The sequence below is a fragment of the Mollisia scopiformis genome (genome assembly GCF_001500285.1).
Source record: "Mollisia scopiformis unplaced genomic scaffold LY89scaffold_28, whole genome shotgun sequence".
Classification (NCBI taxonomy): domain Eukaryota; kingdom Fungi; phylum Ascomycota; class Leotiomycetes; order Helotiales; family Mollisiaceae; genus Mollisia; species Mollisia scopiformis.
The window spans coordinates 670,665-691,257 of NW_017263608.1; the positions used below are offsets into that span (position 1 = coordinate 670,665).

General features: G+C 47.8%; 7 protein-coding genes across 7 annotated transcripts; 5 read left to right on the forward strand and 2 right to left on the reverse strand.

The window, feature by feature from the left end:
• The first annotated feature begins 3,537 nt into the window (after positions 1-3,537).
• Positions 3,538-4,097, forward strand: LY89DRAFT_277202 (uncharacterized protein). The gene has a single exon (XM_018206427.1). The coding sequence runs from the start codon at positions 3,646-3,648 to the stop codon at positions 4,054-4,056; it is 411 nt and encodes a 136-aa protein (XP_018064137.1). The 5' UTR covers positions 3,538-3,645; the 3' UTR covers positions 4,057-4,097.
• A 232-nt stretch (positions 4,098-4,329) lies between these two features.
• LY89DRAFT_628056 (RTA1-domain-containing protein) lies at positions 4,330-5,975 on the forward strand. Its single transcript, XM_018211168.1, has 2 exons — positions 4,330-5,229; positions 5,280-5,975. Exons 1-2 carry the CDS (start codon positions 4,786-4,788, stop codon positions 5,874-5,876), a joined length of 1,041 nt encoding a protein of 346 aa, XP_018064138.1. The 5' UTR covers positions 4,330-4,785; the 3' UTR covers positions 5,877-5,975.
• An 819-nt stretch (positions 5,976-6,794) lies between these two features.
• On the forward strand, positions 6,795-7,772 carry LY89DRAFT_597859 (uncharacterized protein; the record flags this gene model as incomplete). Its single annotated transcript, XM_018210002.1, has 1 exon — positions 6,795-7,772. The coding sequence occupies one exon, from the start codon at positions 6,795-6,797 to the stop codon at positions 7,770-7,772; it is 978 nt and encodes a 325-aa protein (XP_018064139.1).
• A 747-nt stretch (positions 7,773-8,519) lies between these two features.
• On the reverse strand, positions 8,520-15,673 carry LY89DRAFT_788039 (uncharacterized protein). Its single transcript, XM_018223128.1, has 10 exons — positions 15,528-15,673; positions 15,052-15,435; positions 14,837-14,999; positions 14,319-14,792; positions 14,036-14,269; positions 10,711-13,988; positions 10,559-10,659; positions 10,344-10,510; positions 9,246-10,277; positions 8,520-9,187 (listed from the first exon to the last, which is right to left on the reverse strand). The coding sequence occupies exons 2-10, from the start codon at positions 15,227-15,229 to the stop codon at positions 8,767-8,769; spliced, it is 6,048 nt and encodes a 2,015-aa protein (XP_018064140.1). The 5' UTR covers positions 15,230-15,435; positions 15,528-15,673; the 3' UTR covers positions 8,520-8,766.
• Positions 15,674-16,745: 1,072 nt separating this feature from the next.
• Positions 16,746-18,419, forward strand: LY89DRAFT_701260 (alpha/beta-hydrolase; the record flags this gene model as incomplete). The annotated part of the gene is made up of 2 exons (XM_018217184.1): positions 16,746-18,151; positions 18,200-18,419. 2 exons carry the CDS (start codon positions 16,746-16,748, stop codon positions 18,417-18,419), a joined length of 1,626 nt encoding a protein of 541 aa, XP_018064141.1.
• A 305-nt stretch (positions 18,420-18,724) lies between these two features.
• On the forward strand, positions 18,725-19,640 carry LY89DRAFT_277228 (uncharacterized protein). The gene is made up of 2 exons (XM_018206428.1): positions 18,725-19,060; positions 19,110-19,640. Exons 1-2 carry the CDS (start codon positions 18,932-18,934, stop codon positions 19,392-19,394), a joined length of 414 nt encoding a protein of 137 aa, XP_018064142.1. The 5' UTR covers positions 18,725-18,931; the 3' UTR covers positions 19,395-19,640.
• Positions 19,497-20,406, reverse strand: LY89DRAFT_690201 (uncharacterized protein). Its single transcript, XM_018216050.1, has one exon. It carries the CDS (start codon positions 20,316-20,318, stop codon positions 19,887-19,889), a length of 432 nt encoding a protein of 143 aa, XP_018064143.1. The 5' UTR covers positions 20,319-20,406; the 3' UTR covers positions 19,497-19,886.
• Positions 20,407-20,593: the final 187 nt, after the last annotated feature.

Genomic DNA, 20,593 nt, shown 5'->3' on the forward strand with positions numbered 1-20,593 from the left:
AGCCTCAATGTCCGTCCTCTCTCCTGACATTTTTCGCTTAGCTAACTTCTTAAGTGCATACCTAAGTTGCGGAGAATATGTGGGTCTCTACTATCTGCGCACCTTGTACTGTAAACTGCGTGTAGAATCTTGGTACGTTCCAGTATTTAGGAGCTCTTCACTGAGTTATCTTCTATTCCCTGCACACTTGTTCCTTTGATACACAATATAAGTTACTTAGCAGAGAGAATAACCCCGAAGAAAACCACATTGGTCATGTAGAGAAGGTTCCGAATGATGGATGCGTTATCAGACATTTGGCCATCGCTCAAGGTTTGGTAGAAATCTTCCATAGATTAGCAAGAAACACTCCTTTTGTAAGTCAACTCCGATTTTCCGGTGGACTTGTACAATGTCCGGAGGAGTCTCAACTCTGTGAGCCATGTAGAGAGGGTTTTCGAGTAATCGATGTATTATTGGATGTCTGACTATCGCTCGAGGTCTAGTTCAGTTCTGCCATGGCCTGGCGGAAGTGACATTGCAACTAACCCTCAAAGATCTCGGTCGTCCCTGCCGTTAAGAATCCCCATTGCCTTTTCCTTGCCATTAGTGACTCGGATATCAATCTCCCAACTTTTGCCGCATACTCAAACTCTGTTTCTCAAACGCATTTTTAAAAAAATCCCTTAGCGATCACTGAGTACTGTATTCAAGTTCTGCTATTGGAACCGACTTTGGAAACTCTGCGATTCTCGTTACTTTTCCACAGCTCTCATTATCTCGTTCGAGTCGCTGCTCCGGACGTTCATCAAGAGGATGGGTAATATATGGAAAAAAGACAGACATTGAAAATGCGCTAATGTCTCGACAGAAGAAGAGAGCAATTGAAAATAGCACTGCGGCTGGTCTCTAAAGGCTAGCCTTAGCCGAACATTCAGATTCTGCTATTAAAGCCTATCCTAAAGAAGTCGATTCTCGCGGCCCCGCCCTCACCGCCTCCGATTCCGACTAAGTCCCCGCTCAGAAAATTGGTGAAGCGAAAATTATCAGGGGAGAGGACGGAAATTGGGGCTGCTTTTATATCTCGATGGAAGAGGATTTTGTTGGGACTGCCACCGCGGCTGGTCCTTGAGAAGCTTGTACCAGATTCCACCCACTCCGGAACTTCGTCCGCAACATACGAGAAAAGACGGACATTGAGGCTGCGCTAGCAGTTCGGCGAAAACGCATTGTAAGCGAGGACGAGGCGAGCTTGGCCTTTAGAGGCGGTGCTTGGGGACTCGTTTGGGCTGGGTATTGGTTCGGTTTATTCGCTTATAGCATCACTTTGCTTGTCTAGGAAGGCTTTACTCTGGGAGAGCCGGGTGCTTAGAACGGGAGAGGGATAGCAGAGATTGCTGGTCTCTCTGGTGGTTGGCTTGAGAGCAACATCGAGGTGAGCAAGTCGAATAAGGGTTGATGACCGTTGTCCTTGACAAACATATTAGATTTCGCGAAGCTTCTTCCTGTGCGAGGACCAAGGCGAGTAAGATGGCTTACCGAATTGAGGCTTCCCTAGACGTTGCACGAATCCCAACGGACAATCGGAGGTCGCTGAGAGAGAGGGAGAGTATATATTGACTCCCGTACGACAAGTGGCAGGACTCTTGCTGTGACACCTTTCTGGACAATCCGAGCTCGTGTATAGCGAGAGTATTCACTCCCGCACGACAAGCAGGACTCCAGCTGGCGCCAATAGTGCCATTTGGCTTCCGACATGCACGACAGACATTCCAATTTCAATCATATATGGCACGACTCCAGTGGTCATCATTGATTGAACCGTGTACAGACCTTCTGGACAATCGGAGATTGTTTACAGCAAGAGTGTTACTCCCATACAAGAAGCAGGACTCCAGCGGCCATGAAACAGTACCATCTCGCTTCCGATGTTCACAACGGGCATTCTGACAATGGCCCAAGAAACGCAAGCTGCGACATAGGCGATGGGGTGGTGGGATTTCTGAGGATAAGTTCCAGTGGTAAGACCAGAATGTATGGTGAGGATTGAGAGATTGCGCGGAGGAGGTTGATTATTGGAGAGTCATTGTTGTTGGATGCAAAAGAAGTACCGAGAGGATTGAGGGCTTCAATGAAATAAATTCAGGGCCAGATCTTGAATGTTAGGCCATGGTTGGGTAATTGGAGCCAGCAGCTGATATGCTTCGTTGATATCCGCTGGTCCTGTCTTTTACCATCCCGCGCCCCCCTCCCCGCTTTAGAAGTTAGTCCAGCGAAAAATGTTAGGAGAGAGAATAGAGATTGAGGGTGCGCTCATGTCTCGACTTCTGGCGAGAAAGGATTGCAAGTAACTCTGACGAAGCTAGCCTTGCGTTCCGAGGTGGTGCTGCTTGTCTGCGCTACTCTGGGCTGGCTACTGGTCTTGTCTGGCACAGAGACGACAGACATTGAGAGCACGTTAATGTCTCGGCGAAAGGGGATACTTAATGCCTTGGATGACAGCATTTGCTTTTCGGTACAGCGCAGCCTGGCGAGGTCAGGTATTTAGTGCACTAGTTTGGGTAGGATATTGGAAGAGACAATAGACATTGTAGCTCTGCTATTGTTTAGTCAGCGATTCTGAGATCGTTGTTAAAATTGGTCGAGAGAAGTTGCATGTACTCCTTAACTATGTGGTTATAGTCTTGTTCAATAGAGAATCAAATATTTGGAACTCTCATTATCCCCGAGGAAAAGGATAATTGACGGTGAATAGTGAGAATATAGCAAACATAGTTGGACGTAGGGGCGGAGAACACAAGTGCCTGCCCTTCTAGTCAGGTTTTTTCTCATGAATTCTGTTAAATGTGATAAGTGTTGCTTTCTTCTACGTTAGTTTAGCTTAGCTTTGGGCTAGCGCTCTTAATCGAAAGCATATTTTTGCTGTTATTCGAACTATATGCTCCTTTGTGTTTCGTTTCAGAGCAGGATTTCTTTTAGATGGAGTTGGGGACTGCAAAAGAAGATAGAAAAAGCCGAGCAAGCTGCTTTGCGTAGGAAAGGATTGAAACATTTTGATAAGATTTCCTCGCTTTTCCAAGTTCCTTTTCCTGGGTAAACTCATAGAACATCAAAAGTTTAGCGATAGGCAAGTTCTCAAAGCTCAGCCGCAACGTTACTTTCAGTGACCACTTTTTTCTTCCATGATCCTAATACTTTTTTGAAAGTTCAGATTTTCCGACAGACATTCTCCGATTTAGGAACCTATTTCGAAGTTTCGGAGGGGAGCTAGATGTCAAAACAAGTCTTCTCGAGGATCCACCGCAACAGGAGCACCTGAAGTTAGGCAAGGCTGGAAGATTGATCAAATCAGGATGTCTGGTGAATACCTTGATGAACAAGATAAACAAAAACCATTGATTCGGAATTTGAGAACTCTTTTCTCGTACCGATTTCCTTGTACATGTCATCAAGATGGAAAAGGTGTGCTTCTCTTGACCTCTATTCAGACCAACCCCCCTTCATCGCGATTGGCGTGTAGAAAAGTCTCCTTCTCTGCAACAACATCGGTCTCCCCCTGGTACGATCCGTCACCACAGCGTTCTTCTATCGAGCCATAAACGAGTGGATGACTCCCTCTCGCCATTAACGCAAAGACTATGTCGTGGTGATTTCGTAAAATTCGTCATGGTCCCATATAGGTGGAATGTTTATGATTCCGAAAATCCGGTCCTCCACATGGCACAAGTTCTCTTGTTCCCATACCCAATCGGTATCTTCCTCTACCGACAAGCTAATGAACGATGCGCGGGGAAATGCGTGTCCGAAAAGGAGCAGACTTTTCTCAATGAGGAAAGCTTGATGCAGCTTTTGACAGAAAGCCGTGCCGTTGAGGCGTCGAGGGCCTGGATTCAGCTCGGCTACATTCCGATGGGGGCAAGTATTGGCGCACACGTGAATAGAGAGCATGGTACTTTCTTGTCTGTTCGTACTTCAGACCTTTCGACCTTTGCAATGAAACATTGTTCCGTCAGATCGATCGGAGGAGTCTTGGGTTGTTTCCCATTCGAAGGTCGCGTGCTCGTACCTGATGTCTGACGGTTTCTGGTGCAAACATTGTGTTTTCGTCTTACGCCAAGGCATCCCGCAAAGCAGAAGTAACAATCTTGTCGGCACTGCAACACATTATTATTGCTTCACTTCACCAATCAGGATCCAGCCCTCGCAAAATCTCTGGGCGTCAGACCAACATTCAGCTCTGCGTTGGACCGGCCGGCCGGGCATGACATAAAATGGAACCTGACTGATCCAGCCTCAAGCAACCTCGAAGCCCGACTCCATGCAACCTGCAAACTCGGAGCAAATGATACCCACCAATTAATCATTTCTAAGCAACCTCATCTATCGTTACCTATCATCTCGAAAGAAGCAAGTGAAATAAGGTTTGATATTCGGCTCATCCTTCCGCCGCTCGAAGCGAGCACCAAAAGGAGACTAATCCCGGAGAGATATAAACCCGACGCGTAATAAGAATAGACCACTCACCACTACTTCTGTGCGTTTACGATACGAGGCACGGCATGGTGCATGTTTACAAAATGTCCATGATGCCCACATGCAAGGTGAAGTCGCCTTTTTCTTCTTCTCCATTTTCTATACTGTGACTTTTCACTTCGTCCAAGTCACTCTTGCTAGATTTTCACTCGGAAGTCTGTTTCCGTTGAGAGGCTGTGCGTAAGGCTTGCCTTTGGTGTCGATACTTCAATTTATTTTTATTCTTGAGTGTACAGACTTCACTTCTTTCCTCTCTTACAGAAGCCTGTCGATATGGCTTCAACATTCCCTACATTCGTAGAGCTCGTAGCTCGAAAGACGCATTCACCAGATAACCTCGCCAATTGTACGATCTCAACTTGCGCCATCTCCAGCTCCTATTACTTCTACCGCGTGTCTCTCAGCGCAAACGTCGCCTTCCTTGTCCTCTTCTCCCTCTCTCTGATCGGATTCGTTGCCACATATGCCTTCACGCGGCGAGCTTTCGCATTCACGTTCGCTATGTCGGCTGGTGTTATTCTCGAAGTCATCGGATATGTCGGACGGATTCAAAGTCACCAGAACCAGTGGGCGCAAACGGGATTCTTGATGCAGATTGTCTGCCTTACCATTGCACCTGCATTCATGGCTGGTGGTCTCTATCTGTGTCTGAGGAGAATCGTCTATGCTTTCGGACCAGAGAACTCTCGCATTGCTCCTGAGTCATATACCAGAATCGTACGTCTACCCCTCGAAACCTACGCATAATCTTGCTAACAAATACTTAGTTCATACCTTGCGATCTCTTGTCTCTCCTACTCCAAGCTGCTGGTGGCGGTATTGCGTCCTCGGCGACTCATACGAATAAATCCCCCACCTCTGGAGACAACATCATGGTTGCTGGACTTGCCTTCCAAGTCTTCACTCTCGGCGTCTTCATACTCCTGTGTCTCGATTTCGCACTCCGCACCCGCAAACGATACAAGTCTATGGGCGAGTCGGCCTTCGATCAGAATCCCCTGTTCATCAAGCTCCGTCACTCCTGGGTCTTCAAGGGCTTCCTTGCTGCTCTTACCTTGGCGACCATCTGCATTTTCTGGCGAAGTGTGTACAGAGTAGTAGAGTTGGCAGAAGGATGGACGGGGAATCTGATCAGACACCAATGGTTGTTTGTTGGGTTTGAGGGAGTGATGGTTATCGTGGCTTGCTTCGCGTTGAATGCTTTCAACCCAGCCTTTGCGTTCAAGGAGGCGATGGAGGGCAAGGGTGGACTGGGTAGTAAGAAGCGAGAGAGAAAGTTGGAGAGGGAGAGGGAGAAGGCGGTGGGGTCCGAGGTAGTCAGTGGGAGTAACAGTGACGTTGATGGAGTGAAGGGTGGTGTTTAAATGTGGGTTGTGATAATGATAGAGGTAGATGATTTGAAAGATACCACGATAGATAGACTTTGATAGATATTTGCGAGAAAATTACAGATAGATGTAGACAATTCAACTTATATCCTGCCTTCTCCCTGCATAAATGTTTGTGATTGAGATTGCTCTTCAAGCTTTACTCAAATATCCGATTTTCTACGAGTTGATGAACTAAGATCGATGTTGGCTTCAAATTGAGTGACATGGGTAATTGGGAGCAACGTCAATAACCATGATGCCAGCTCAGACAATTTGTCCTGACATCCTCAATACATCTTGGATTTGAACTAAGATTCGGTGAGTGCATTTCTTTCAGTAGTGTGGACGCATTGCTTGGAAGAGGTTTTATCTGATTCTCATCTGAGTAATCCTGTACGTTGTTGAGGTGTCCTGTATGAGTACTATTGATATTCCAGGCAGATGTTTTGGGATTTTCAGGTACGAAATTTAGCGCTGCCGGTCCCTGCCTGCCACTTGAAACCCAGCAGCCTGAAGCGAAGGACACCACGAAGATTCACCAATTTCTTATTTTTTTTTTAACAATCAATTGACATTATGGTCACGACAAGATCTCAGATGAATCTTTTTGGCAAGCGCCAGAAATCTGTCCAATCGAGTCATCTCTACAGCTGCGGCGGGCGGTCCCCGCATTTAAGCCTCAACGCCCGCAGCAGCGCCCAGTGGCAGTGCGGTGCGCGCCCTGTTAGGCAGAAACGTCAGAAGTGAATGACTGACTGGGCAACAAAGCAACCTGCAGCTGCCTTGAATCCAACATCATATAAACGCCCTGCCTCTGTGAGTACAATTTGCAACAAATTACCTACAAAAGCATTCGCACTTCAAGGAAGAATTACGCATTGTTCATTCACATTCGCAAAGCACCTCAACACAATGGCGTCCATCCTCAAACAGGCCCGTCAGTTGGCGGGTCTCGAAGGACAAAAGAAGGGGAAGGGAAAAGCACCAAATCGATACCCAGAAGTCATCCAAACAAGCTACACATCCCTAGCAGTAGACTATCCAGCCGACTTCCTCGCTCCCATCCCCGACCCATCAACCATCAAAGTCGAAAGAATCGACTTCAAAAGCACCAAACTCAGCCAGTACAAAGACTTGTACGCCGTGGTCCTAGACAACGTCCTCACGCAAGCAGAATGCGATCAACTCATGACCTACGCCGAGATGTCCAAAGGAGCCCACATAGCAAAGGACGACGAGCCCGCTGACAACGGATGGACGCCCGCGCTCGTGAACGCCGGCAGGAATCACGAGATCCTCGTCCCACACTACAGAAACTCTGACCGCATCATCTGGGACGAGCAGGAAGTGACTCGACGGCTCTGGCAACGCATCATGCAAGCGGAAGGGATGAAGGACTATTTCTCCAGCTTGTCCGGCGAGCAGTATCTCCCCGCCATCGGCTCGTTCCGCGACGGCGAGAAGTGGACCATCACCGAGTACGGCCTGAACGAGCGGATGCGATTCCTGAGATATGGGCCTGGTCAGTTCTTCAAGGAGCATTGCGACGGGACGTACGAGACGCCCGATGGGTCGCAGCGCTCTTTCTACACGTTCCATCTCTATCTCAATGATTCGGCACAGGCGCTGGGGATCAAGAAGGGGTCCAAGGAGGATACGCCTGATTTGCTGCATGGTGGCGCAACGACGTTTCATTCCAATGATATGCAGCATAGGATTGATGTTGATCCGAAGATTGGGCGGGTTCTTATCTTTCAGCATCGACGGTTGCTGCATTCGGGGGATTTGGTCACGAAGGGGTTGAAGTATACGATGAGGACGGATCTGATGTTTCAGTTTGAGAGTCAGAATGAGGAGGGGAATTATGCGGATGGGGTTGTGTTTGAGTAAGCTTCCTCACCAGAGAGAAGGAGTGGTTGAATCGATGCTGGCATGCTTGTGGCGTTCTGCATTGGAAGCTTCTCTCTTGGATAGCCAGAGGTCGAAGACTTCGGGCTGGGAATATATTCTTGCATTTTTTCTCCGGAACTATCGTCATTCAATATGGGATCAGGAGTTGTTTTTGCCATGCTGCTCGTGGATGCGAAGCTGTATACTACTCCTGCGGAAGGCGAGGATGCATGGGTTTCAGATATTCAAAACGGGGATTGTCATTTGCGCTTGCGAGGCCGAAGGAAGATTTGGTGAATCTGGAGTTAAGGTTGCTTGGATGGAAAGGATCGAAAAACTTAGGGTAACTCGGTAACGAAACTCATAGTTTGAATCGATAGATTTCAATCCATTGCCAAAATGTCAAAAGTTGGTGGGGTACACATTGTCTGGGGTCTTCTGATGGAGTAACACGGTTGGGAGGTTTTTGTTAGTAGAGTTTAGTAGATGGGGAAACACTTGAAGATGAATAGAAGCAGCGTGTATCTCATAGGCAAACGGCACAAAAGTATTCAAGTGGATCTCTTCAGCTACGTCTCATTGAATCCCGCTTTGGCTGCACCTTAACGTCATGAACATTTCGTCATGGCCACTTACTAAAGTCCTGGGGGAAATGTGCTTGGGCTTGTAGGTGGTAGGCAGGTTCGATTGTCACATGTTGCGAAGAATTCGGGATCGATGCTTTCATGGAAGAACACACTCAACCATCTTCTACCTTCATTCTTTCTGTGGTCAGTGCGATGCAATTTGAGTGATTTCTCTCCAAATTCCTATGTCATCTTCAGTACTAACATCAAATCCCAGATGCCGTACAATTTTTGAAGGAAATAACATCAAGAACGCCCGCAATGCACCCCTTGCAAGAAATAACTCCAAATTGCTAAGCTTCATGTTAGCAGGTCCACATTTTATTTCCTCTATTCATCTTGGAACCGCTTAGACAAGTTCAAGCAGTTCAAGACCATCCCCAATCATCGTCTAGCTCTATGGTAAGCTCAGCGATCTTGCTGGAGAACAGACTCTTCTCATCCTCATCCTCGGCTCGAGAGACCAACTCACAGTCGACAAAGAACTCGTCGTCTGTGGGTTTACTTTGGACGCCTTGCTTAACGTCATTTTGATCTTTGTCGTCGTCATCGCCAGCTTCATTTTTCTCCACCATGGCAACCACTTTCTTGTCCTTCCTCTTCTCGATGATATCGACGTCTATCGTGTTGGCTGTCATGTAGTGGTAGACGTGAACTTCCTTCTCCTGATTGCGTCGAACGCAACGGCCAATTGCTTGCTTCATGGTAGCCTCGTATTCGTTCTGAGCCGAAATGCCAGATGTAAAGTATGGCTGTAGGAATATAACGTGGTTCGCCCTCTGAAGATTGCTATTCAAAAGTCAGCAAGGAAGCGGAATAGTAATGAGGCGCTGATGATGCCACATACCTGCCAGCCGCCTCTTGGCTACCGATATCCAGGACCAGGACCTTGATCTTACTATCCGCTTGCTGGAATTTGGCAATTGTCTCTGCGCCTTCGGCGTCGGATGCCGCGTAGTCCAACTTAGCGGGCTTGAGTTTTGCTTTGTTCAATGCTTCGACCGTCTTGGTAAGCACTCGATGACCTTGTACAAACAAGAGGACACAGTCTTCGCTGTCGGTGGTGATCTCTTGGATGAGTGACACCACTGCATGGATCTTGTTTCCATATGTTGAGAACTGGCCATCAACATGTCTTTCTTTGACCTTGAGTTCGCTAGCTCGCAGAATATCGACACTTGCGTAGTCTAATTGGCAAGTAATAAGAGGACAGCTACCTTCATCTTCCGACTCTGGAGGTAGGCAACTGGATCTTTGGCATAGCAGATGACCATACGACCCCAGAACAACCATCTTACTAGAATCTGTACGACTATCACAGTTCTGGCAACAGATTCTGTTTTTCTCATGAAGAGTCTTTGCCGATTCATAACGGTGGAGATCATTGAAGACTTCATGTAAGGCAGCGTCCTGATTTTGAAGTGCGGCGGTCCCAACAATGAGTTCTTTAACAGCCCAATGATACCACACACATTGATGCTTTGCTAGCTTGTTCTTCGGAGCCACAATACCGTAGGTGCTCCAGGATAATTGGAGGTTTTTGACCGTATCTGCGTCGAGATCTGTGAGCCCTTTGATTGCTCCGAGAATGAATTTCGAAGCCGCACTCAGATTCTGCGACCCCTTGATGGTAGACTTGTAGTCTGAGAACCTCTTACAGTCCTTACCGTTTGAAACGTCCTTAGGTTCATACTCAAGATAGGCGAGTTTCTCTAGGAGTGACTTAAGGGTCTGCTGTGCGATATTGCGCTCGTGCCCACGTTGTGCAATTATTTTATCGCAATCTAGAGTATCATTTCTGGAGTTTGGCTGAGAATGAGAATTGTCCTTGACGAGCCTGCCATTCACGTCCCTGGGTTTATACACGGCGCTGAAGTAGCTAGCGCAATTGTGCAATGCATCTCTTGCCGTCTGAGCATCACGCTTGGTCACAATATCCCAATACTAGATCGCCCTTGAAGTGTGTTTGTTTTGTCCGGGCCTTCGTTTGAGATCAAAGTTGGTGAAAGCGAATAATTGCTGCATTTCGTAGTAGCCGAGACGGTGGGCAGTAGATGGATAGACGATTCTCCAAGATTCGGACACTGTGAAAGCTGTTACATCAACAATATCCTGAGATCATCAGTATTTAGAACTCTCACTTGAGCTAGGAATACATACTTGGCAAGCTAACTTCTTTAGGAAGTCCTCCTCTCGCCTGTGGACGTTGTTGCGCCACGCAACTGAATATGGTTCATGATAAGCAGCAAGAAGTTCGTAATCTGAATGCAATTAGCCTGCGGGGTCAATATGGCTTGGAAATCTGTACTGACTTGTGGCTTCACGAGTGGACTTCGCGAATGTCTGCTGAGACATCGATGTGTAATCCAGCCTTCCGAGATTAATTCCCAAGAGACTGGCGGCTTTAGCGACACCTCCTTGCGTCTCGAGTTGTGGAGTTGCAGACATAGGCCAGCGGCATTGAGCTTTGACGTTTTGCATCATGACCAGTATTGGGTCTTCAAGGTAGTGATATTCATCAAAGAAGACTCGGCAAAATTCGAACAATTCGAACACCATCGCCTGTCTCTCATTGGCCTGACTGGAAAATTGCTGATTGGAAATCGGTACCGGAATATCATTGGTCTTGAGAAGTGCTCCACTGTGCTCCACCGTCACTTCATCCTTTTTGTACCGATGCATTGGAGATGGCATCTCACTCCATTGGACCTCTTCCCGATGTTTTTCCAAAGATTTGTCAACCTCGTCCCAGAATTCCTTTGGTTTACTCTCGAACAAGGTCGAGTTTGAGGAGATGGCCTTACGTGCAGCTTCATACCACTCAACTTTGGCACCCCGGCTGGCACCGCTGTGTAGTTCGTCCATACCAGCAAGCGCTGCTAGGTCGTCCGTGTAGGCCTCTGCCGTGAGCATTGACACATCTGCAATGATGATCTCTGCCTCTTTGAATTTTTGAACCGATAGTGCTCGCATTTCCTCCGAACTCCTGATCATGATGACCTTGTCAGCGGCTTTGTAGGTGTCGGGCATGTGCTGGTGAATCTCCTCTCGCCATTGGAGAGTCAGCTGAGTAGGTACGAAAATGATTGATGCGTCAAGCCGAATTGAAGAGCCAGGTTCTTTGGACCAGTTCGCATGAGTTTTGGAAGCAGCCTGCTGAAGTATCAGACACAATGCGATGATGGTCTTCCCAAATCCGACTTCGTGAAGCATCAGTCCACCTCGTGCTGTGAGTTTGCGTGTAGCTCGAGCTTCAAGACGGCACCCGATTTCTGGTATTCTGGCTTCGAAGACCTCTTCTTCGTCGAAGTGCGGTGGTGAGTTCTCCTGATTCAGATGCCAAGCAAGACTTCTTAGCTGGGCCTCATCAAGCTTGAGCTTCAAGCCTTCGGGCTCAGGGGCTGGATTGATATTCGTCGATCTTTGCAAAGCAAATGGCGCTCGCTTTGATACACTTTCCAAGTCGTCGTTTGTCACGAGACGCCACTCGGAGCTGACGATGGGTTTTCCTCCTCGTCGAGTCAATTCAGCGATAGCACGGTGAATGAGGATGGCTAGATTGATGAGCAGCTGGATGGTCATCAACCTATCTTTTTCACTTGTCTTGTATCGCAACTTCAGAGGAAGGTCTTTTGTTGAAGGTAGGTTCTGCTCATACCGGAAGGCTTCCTCCGGGATTTCGAACGGGACAAGGGTGAAGTGTACCTTGACGGGTGGATCCTTCTCTGCATGCCCTTCATCATCTGGTTGTTCAACTGTGCCCAATGCATCAGCGAGTGGAGTCGCACTGGCTTCCGATATCTCATTTCGACTGGCTTGAAGACCCCAGTGTGCCGAGGGCGGCTTCGGACAACAATCATTACACGCAACCGGGCAACCATTTTCCTCTGCACCAGCCTTCTTCCATTTAGAATCCTTGGGCCAGTGTTGCGTATGAAGGCCTCCCCAGATCGCCCAGAAGAACTTTCTGAAGAAGTCAGGTAATAATGTATGCTTGACAATAGTCCAGTCGGGAGATGACCACTGCGGATCTAGAGCATCTAGCTGAATGTTCTCAGCTTGAAAACCTTCATGCCACTTTTTACAAAGAGAATTTGAATCCGAAATCGAGGCTAGATCTTGGCAGCTGAAGTTGACTTCTTGAAAGACTCCCCTTGAATCGAACTTGATAGAAATGTCATCGCAATCTTTCCAGCAGCCATAGACTTTCAGACTTGTCGTCTCAGATGGATCAAGTGAAGAGACCAACGGTTGGCGGAAATTCGGCGGAAGACTACCCAAAATCATTCTGTGATCCGAATAGCCCAGCTTCCGGCAATTTCGAGCAAACACGAATCGTGTATGTTTGATCTCACTACCTTGGATAGGGTGTTGCAAGAAGAGATAAACTGGCTCGGCAGTTGCACCTTCCTTGATGTGTAACGAATCAAAAGCTTGTCCGCACCTAGGACGATATTTGTATGTGCCACTCAAGTCGGAACCCACATACTGCTTATGTTGCTCCAAAACGTTGATTTCAAGCTCAACATACACTTCATCATCCTTATGTTCTGGTATTCCACAAGCTGCATGGAAAGAAGGTACAGCACTGCCACAGCCAGTAATTCGAACGGAGAACAATTTCTCAGGTTCTGGGAGCCACATGTACCACGATCCGTGGGTAATGTTTGCCCCTGAGTTATCCAGGTCCATTCTCATGATGGGAAATTCGTCGAGATACTTTCTCACATCTGATCGATCCAGAGTGGTAGGAGTTGCGTACAGAAACCACTGTGCTCTACCTCCTCTGGAGATGACAAGAACAAGTCTGGCACATGCTCCTTCGTAGATTATCTCCCAAACTTCACTACGTTGTACTGAAGACATGTGGAAAGTACATTCTAAGGCATTTTGGTAGTGTTCGCGGTAAGAGATCTCGACATCGTCCAGCGGAGGTTTTGTACATTCGGCGGGGTTCAGTCGGAGGATCGCTGGGAGCATGGCCTTGACGTATCTGACAAATTGTGCTTTGGTCGTGGCTTCGGCAGGAGTACTTTGCTTTGCGGTGTATTCGTGAACCGGATTCTTGCCACAATTTGTGCATGCGGTATGTTTGCAGACTGCACATTCTTTGAAACTGGTCGCCCCAGATTTCCAACCCTCGCATGAACAGATCTGAACACTCACAATCGCCCGAGCGATGAGCTCGGATGTTGAACAGGTTGTGTAAACAGAGTTCGACATAGGAGACAGATTATTATTCTCCCCAGAGTGATGCTCACTGGGACTGGTGGCTACTGAGGGTAAGGACGCAGTAGGACCTCGTTGGGTCAGGTCCATGTGAAAGATTTCAAGTGCAGCAATAGTTGCAGCGCCAACGACGGTCGTGCTCATTGCGTTACCGTTCAAATCACAGATCTCTTTATCGCTGAAAGAAGTGAAGTCGATTCGATTGATGGGAAACCCTTGAAAAAGCATCAATTCCCACCCAGAGAGTCTTCGACCTTCGATAGACCATATGGGAATGACATCGGTCTTTAGGCATGAGAGCAATCCAATATCGTGGGATGTAGGGTTTCGTGCGACGTTCTGGGAGCACTCGATAAAACGGCTGTAGCATCATCAGTACATGACTCGGAAATAGGAACTGGAACATACCTGTAGTATCGGATATCAATTCCGTATCGAACTTGTTCCAGAAATACACAATCCAAGAGGTCCAAAGTGCGTTCAGTAATACCACGACTGGGCCTGAAGTAATCTGGCAATCTTTTCTTTCCAGACAAACTCCAATTGGTGAAAGGTCTCTCGGTACCAAGAGTTTCCCTCCAAGCCGCAGCGAGATACTTGCTGCTTGCCCAATTGCCTTGCTTCGAGTCTTCGTACTTTGTGCTTCGAGTCTTCGTACTTTGTGCTTCGAAGCGCAGAAGGAACAGAGTACTTATGAGCAGATTGCAACATTTCTTCAAAGGACGCTGCAGGATTTGGTGAATTGTTGCTGATCTCTTTCAACGAGTTCGTCCAATCCTTCAATTTCCCACGACAAGCATCATCGCTCTCAAGATCTGAAGTTCTGAGCGCACAAATCATGTAGCGTCGATTGCGAGTTTGTGGGAGGTAGTACTTTTTCGTATCTAAGTGGGTGTGTGTACAGAGGTACTGAGTATTGGCTTCCACGTATTCTCTGATTTTTTTCCACGGCGCGAGGAGGACATTTTCCATAACCACGAGCTTGGGTCTGCATTCTGTATTCTTCATGTAGGCAATTAGTCCAGCAAAAGTGACAGCAGACTCACCAGCATCCTCCAGAGTCTTTGGCGACTTGTTCAACCTGGAGAAGTCTTTACAACTAAATCCCGCAAACAAGATATCAACATCGGAGGGAACCTCGATTCTGCTTCCATAGGCAGTTGTGCTGTTTGGGTTAAATGATGTCCATAAAAGGCGGAGGCTACTTACGCTTTTCTGTCCACTTTGAGTTCTTTCCGGAAGAATTCAGCAATGTCTTTGAAGATCAGCTTTGGATGGAAGTTGCGTTGAATGAAAGCCTGTTTGAAAGGCACGATCTCGGCTGAGAAGACATGGTCAAATGACAATGACACGTCGTGATTCTGGATGAGATCTGAATATGACACAATTAGCGGCTCATAGATGAGAAAAAGATATGGACTCACCTTCGCACAGAAGTTCTATGAAAAAGATAGGAGCATCACTACCAGAACACATTGTCGCAATCTTGAGCGCCCCAACAGTGTCTGCAGCTTTTTTCAACTCAGGTCTCAAGTTCCCATCCTTTCCTAAGACGAGATTGGATGTCATCAATTCGATAGAGTCGAGTTTCTTGCCATCCATCTTGATCGGATACGGCCGGTTATCTCGGTGAGAAGCAGCCTCTTCTTCAATAACGTGCACAGTCTCGTCGTCGATCTCGTCGTCGATCTCGTCTTCGTTCGCGTCTTCGTTCGCGTCTTCCGTCTCTTCTTCGTTTCTTCTTCGTTCTCTTCTTCGCTCTCTTCCTCGGATTTCAGTTCATCGTGACTAGCGATCTGACTATTTTTCTTGACAGGAAGACATATTAGTCGGGACCCAACAAAGTTAGACAACGATGTAAAGTATGTTTGAGGAGCATGAATAGGCGTAGAAGTCCAACCTTTAGTGATACGCTCAGCTCTCTCACTAATCACAGAATAATCGTCGTCTGGATCATCGCCAGAGTCATAGCTGCGAAGTCTCTTTTGCTTTTTGGAGCGTGCCGTCGCCACTTGACGCTCCTCTTCCTCTTCCTCTTCCCCTTCCGCGTCCTCCAACTCTGCTGCAGTATGAAAGTATTTAGGAACTTTATCGGGATCTCTCGGTCGAAGGATTCTCTGCGATCCCCCGGACATCTTTCCCTCACTGCACCACACAAGTAAACTCCTTCAAATGAAAACTTTCAATTGTCGTGAAGTGCCAAATGCTGGGGACAAGATGGCTTTCACCATTACCAAGAGAAAACGCCCAGATATATCCCTCCACCAACAAGGCATGTACACCAACAATGCCACCCGCATCTAGAAGCTCTTTCCACTATTCCAGACGGAAAGATGCACGAAGAAGCAAATGAAAAGAGGATCTCCAAAGCGCTTCCACTCGCAGACAGCAACTTCTGGCAGCGTTCTGATCAAACCCATTGAAAAGTCTGAAAAGAAAAGCACATAGCAGATGTATAGTGCTTCTGCACAACTTCCCCCTTTCATTTTCTTTTTCTAGCTCTCTGACTCTGCATCTCCTTTGTTTGTCTGTAACCCGTTCCAGAAATGGCTGTCTCGCTTCAAGTATTGTAAATTTCTGAGCTTACTGTGTCTTGCAGCTTCAGACAAAAGAGACGAGCAGCTCTCATAACTCTGATACAGTTTCTTGTAACTTCACTTCAAAGGCAAGGTCACGTGCACGAATCCTTCTCAGGCCCAACTAGCTATCTCAACATTGCGAACAAGATGACACACTTGTCTTCAAGACCTATTCGGAGAATTGTATCAAAAGGAAACATCAAAAGCAGCAATGGTGCACTTCCGTTCTCCCCATGCGTCCGCCGGGCTGTAGCAGGAGATATCAAAGGTAACAGAGAACGCGAACGTACGGTCGCAAACCACGAAATCAAGCAATGCAATGTACTGCTAGGCAATGTGCTGACTGCAACGCTTCAATGAGACAAAGGCACACTCAGATGCGTGCCTAGCTACCGTGAGTATCTCAACAACTCATCTGCAGCCTGCAGTGAGTGAGTACTGTAAGATGTCTTGCACAGGGTGAAGAAAGAAGACCCCACTTTCGCTTCACCCACAGCAAAAGAAGTCAAAATCTTCCAACCAAAACAACAAAGAACAGAATGGGAAACACAATATCATACGGCACGACCGATTGCATCCTTGATCTCGGATCAAAGGGTAGCATCAAAGGCGTGCAGTACGACAACAAAGCTCGTCGCTACGCCGGTGTCCCATACGCGCTCCCACCAACCGGGCCGCACCGTTGGCGGAAGCCGCGTCCACTTCCTCCTTCCTTCAAATATGATGACGGTCAAGGCAAGCCGTTTAATGCCACAAAATTTGGGCCAGTCTGCCCTCAACAGGCTTTTCATCTCAATGTCGAGTCTGAAGGCACCGAGGCGTTCAGCGAGGATTGTTTGTTCGTGAATATCTGGACGCCTGTTGAGGAGAAGAATTCCAGAGACGCGGAGGGCAAATGGCCTGTGTACATCTGGCTTCATGGAGGCTGGTTCCAGATAGGAGATCCTTCACAAGAAGTGGGCATGGATCCCACAGAGTTGATTTCAACCGGGAAACTGAACGCTATTGTTGTAGCCGCTGGCTATAGACTCAACGTCTTTGGATTCCTCGCTGGGAAAGTCTTCCTCGAAGACAGTGGTGGTAAAGCAGCGGGCAATTTCGGTCTTTGGGATCAACGATTGGCCATGGAGTGGGTGAGGGATAATATCGAGGCCTTCAATGGTGACTCGACGAATATCACTTTGGCCGGGAGGAGCGCTGGTGCGTATAGTGTTCATGCTCAAGTCCTGCACGAATTTCGCACACCAGTCACTTCATCCGTCCAGAAGCAGCTCTTCCGTAGATTCTTCATGTGTTCGAATACGATTCCTGCTCAGCCCAAGACAATCGCCGAATCCGAGTCACAATTCGAGGAAATGTGCGAGTACTTCAAGATATCGTCAAGTCTGTCAGGGGTTGAACAAGTAGCTGAATTGAGAAAGTTGAGCTTCAAGGATTTACTTCACTCTATCAGCAAACTCAAGAACCATACTTTCCGGCCTATCACAGACAATCTCTTCTTCCATTCCGGGATGGTCGAGTATCAAAACAACGGAAACTTTGCAGCAGACTTCAAGAAACGCAACATGAAGCTCTTAATCGGCGAGGTTCTCAATGAGGAAACACTTTACGCCACTTACAACAGTCCTCAAGAAGCCACTCTGGAATCGCTGAAAAGGCAAATTTCGAACTATTACGCTCCCGCGACTACAGAGCGGATATTGAAGCATTATGGCTGGCCGGAATCAAATGACTTGCTTGAATGGAAAGCACACTTTGGGAAGATCATTGCGGATGGGCAGGTTAGAGCGCCTTCGAGAGCTTTGGTTAATGATTTGGGGAAGCATGGCGTGAGTATCGAAGATATTTGGAGGTACCGGGTAGCTTATAGGTTGTCATTCATCACTGAGCAGGTTGCTCCCGCATCTTTTGGAGTTTCTCATGCTATGGATAAGCCGTTTTGGAAGTGAGTCTTTACATCTCTTGTCGAATTGCGCTAACTTAAATGTGTTAGTTTTTCAATCATGCATGGTCCAACTTCTGCTGAGAGGAAGTTGATGGAAGATTGGATTTCCATGCTAGTCGCCTTTGTAAATGGGGATTCAACTTACCAGTTCGGCACAAGTTCTGTTGAAGAGATGAAAGTTGCTACCCCGGACGGCACGATCGAGGTGCAAGAAGATTCGCGATGGACACAGCTCGTCGAACTTGGAGAAATCTTTGCTAGCGGCTGAACCTTCAAAATTGATGAGCTTAATTTCATGAACGACCTTCAAAGCATCAAGAAATCTGATTCTAGGAGTTCGTTCTAAAAGAAGGCCTCGAAGAGCGGGTGCGGTCATTGGAAATCCAAAACATTTCCGAGCAGGCTCTGACACTATCAGAATATACGGTCCAAAAGACTTTGACTTCTTGCAGAGGATCAGATCAGCCAGTAGGAGCTGGACCTACCGTCAATCAGTAAGGTCCATACCTAAGAATCCACAGCTGAAAATCCCTGGTCTAGATACTCCCCAAGCCTCTCTAGACGACCCATAATTCAAAGCTGCTGCGTTCTCAGCACTAATTCCCGAAGGATATGCTTTGAACTTTACCAATCTCCATGCCTCGAGTTCCACTTCTTCGTGCATGGGATATACCACCCTCAATCAGTATGACACAAACAAATGTGCCTCACTCTGCACTGCCCTAACTGGTTTCGTTGCCTTCAACCTCTATTTCGAGCGTGACCCAACTCTAGATCCCAATGCCTAGAATTGTCCTAACCCACCTTCCGAGACGAACATCAAGTGCGTTTTCTGGGGTGTCCCAGTCTCTGCTTCAACCGCCACCAATGCCGGCCAATACCGAGACTCCTTCGAAATCGGGATTGCCGGTAAGTTCTCCTACTCCCCACATCACAACTTGAATTCTAACACAATCAGGATCGAACGGCTACAACGCCCTCGCCGCCCCTCCTTCAAACCCAAGTTTCGCCGGACCCATCTCCTGACCGGGAGCCCTCTCTTGCCCCGTCGATCCCACCACTGGCATCAGCACCTACGTCGTCTCTAAATACTTCTCCTTCGGCCTCCTCCCGGACCAAATCCAATACCTCAACACCGAAGTCTGCGTCTCGGCCTGAGAGGCTCAAACATCGTATAACTTCGCCCATGCACCAGCCAACAAGAACCCAACGGTTTGTAACCTTGTTGTGGCGTACATGTTGAGTGATAATTATGGGGTAGCGCAGGGTGTTTATTGTGCGATGTTTACAGAGAGTTGGGATGCCGGATATGGCACTGTGAGTGCGGTGACGGTTGGGAATGTGGAGTGGAGTGTCAGACGGGCGTGGGCGTATACTAATGCTACTTGTGCGGCGATTTATAGTTCAATTTGTGAGGTGAGTGGGTGTTCTGTTGAGTATGCGGGGGATAATTGTGGTGGGTGGGGTGCTGGGAGTTGCTGAGAAGTAGCATGTATAACAGACATGGAGGACTATAACGAGAAACAGAGTTAAAATAGGAGAATAAACACTATACCAGCTCAGGTCGTCATCATGGTCAAGGACACCGATGTCTGACTTTCCTTGTAAAATGATCGATTATGACGGGAGTCTTCTGATGCAAGAGCGGTCATGCCATACCTCTAAACGCCACCCATGCACGCTCATCTAAAATGCAATATCTCATCCCTAGTATACACCTGCATCCATCCAACCCTCACTCCTTCCTAAACTTCTCATTCTCCACCTCCCTCCAATCCCTCTCAGGCGGCTCGTCACCACTAGTACTCTTCACCGTCCCCGAGAACGCCGGTCTGCCCGCATACAACTGATGACTCGGCTCCTGCGCCCCTCCCTCCAACTCCTTACTCACAGCGATCGGCTGATTCCCCCGAAACCTCTTCCGCATGTCCACCATCCCGCGTTTGCACTCTCCTAAGCCTTTCTTGAGTTGTTGGCATTTCGTAGGCATGGAATCGATGAGCGGTTCGCGGAGGCAGTCGCCTGGTTTATTGCGGTAGACCATTACGCAGTCGGATTCTTGGAGGCATTGTGCTAGTGCCGCACCTGTATTATTCTTAGCTTTGCTGTTCGTGAGGAAGAGGGGGAGAGAGAGGGATGTACGGATGTCTTTGCATGAACTGGGCATGTTTGCCTCTGCTGCGAAAAGAATTCCCTTCCTAGCACACCACTTCTTCAATTGACTCTCCTGGATCAATCGTCCCTTCAGATCAAACAGCACTGGCGCTCCGACGATATCGTCTCCGTACAGCTGTCTCTCGAGATACAATGCCCTCGCAAAGCGATTGAAGCTCCTGTAGAAGCTCTCCGTCGAAACTGGCGCGCACGGCTTGATAATTGCGCCCTTGGGTAATCCCTTGACTTGGGATACAGCTTCGTCTTCGTTCGGCCGGTGAGGAGGGA

Bases quoted from the DNA above. Each gene is read 5' to 3' on its own strand.
- LY89DRAFT_277202 (XM_018206427.1), top strand. From the start codon at position 3,646: ATGGTCCCATATAGGTGGAATGTTTATGATTCCGAAAATCCGGTCCTC.
- LY89DRAFT_628056 (XM_018211168.1), top strand. From the start codon at position 4,786: ATGGCTTCAACATTCCCTACATTCGTAGAGCTCGTAGCTCGAAAGACG. The intron at 5,230-5,279 runs GTACGTCTACCC...ACAAATACTTAG, and splicing joins CTGAGTCATATACCAGAATC to TTCATACCTTGCGATCTCTT.
- LY89DRAFT_788039 (XM_018223128.1), bottom strand. From the start codon at position 15,229: ATGGATGGCAAGAAACTCGACTCTATCGAATTGATGACATCCAATCTC. The intron at 14,270-14,318 runs GTACTCTGTTCC...GAAGACTCGAAG, and splicing joins ATGTTGCAATCTGCTCATAA to CACAAAGTACGAAGACTCGA. The intron at 9,188-9,245 runs GTATGTGGCATC...ACTTTTGAATAG, and splicing joins AGCCAAGAGGCGGCTGGCAG to CAATCTTCAGAGGGCGAACC.
- LY89DRAFT_277228 (XM_018206428.1), top strand. From the start codon at position 18,932: ATGCCTAGAATTGTCCTAACCCACCTTCCGAGACGAACATCAAGTGCG. The intron at 19,061-19,109 runs GTAAGTTCTCCT...TAACACAATCAG, and splicing joins CTTCGAAATCGGGATTGCCG to GATCGAACGGCTACAACGCC.
- LY89DRAFT_690201 (XM_018216050.1), bottom strand. From the start codon at position 20,318: ATGCCCAGTTCATGCAAAGACATCCGTACATCCCTCTCTCTCCCCCTC.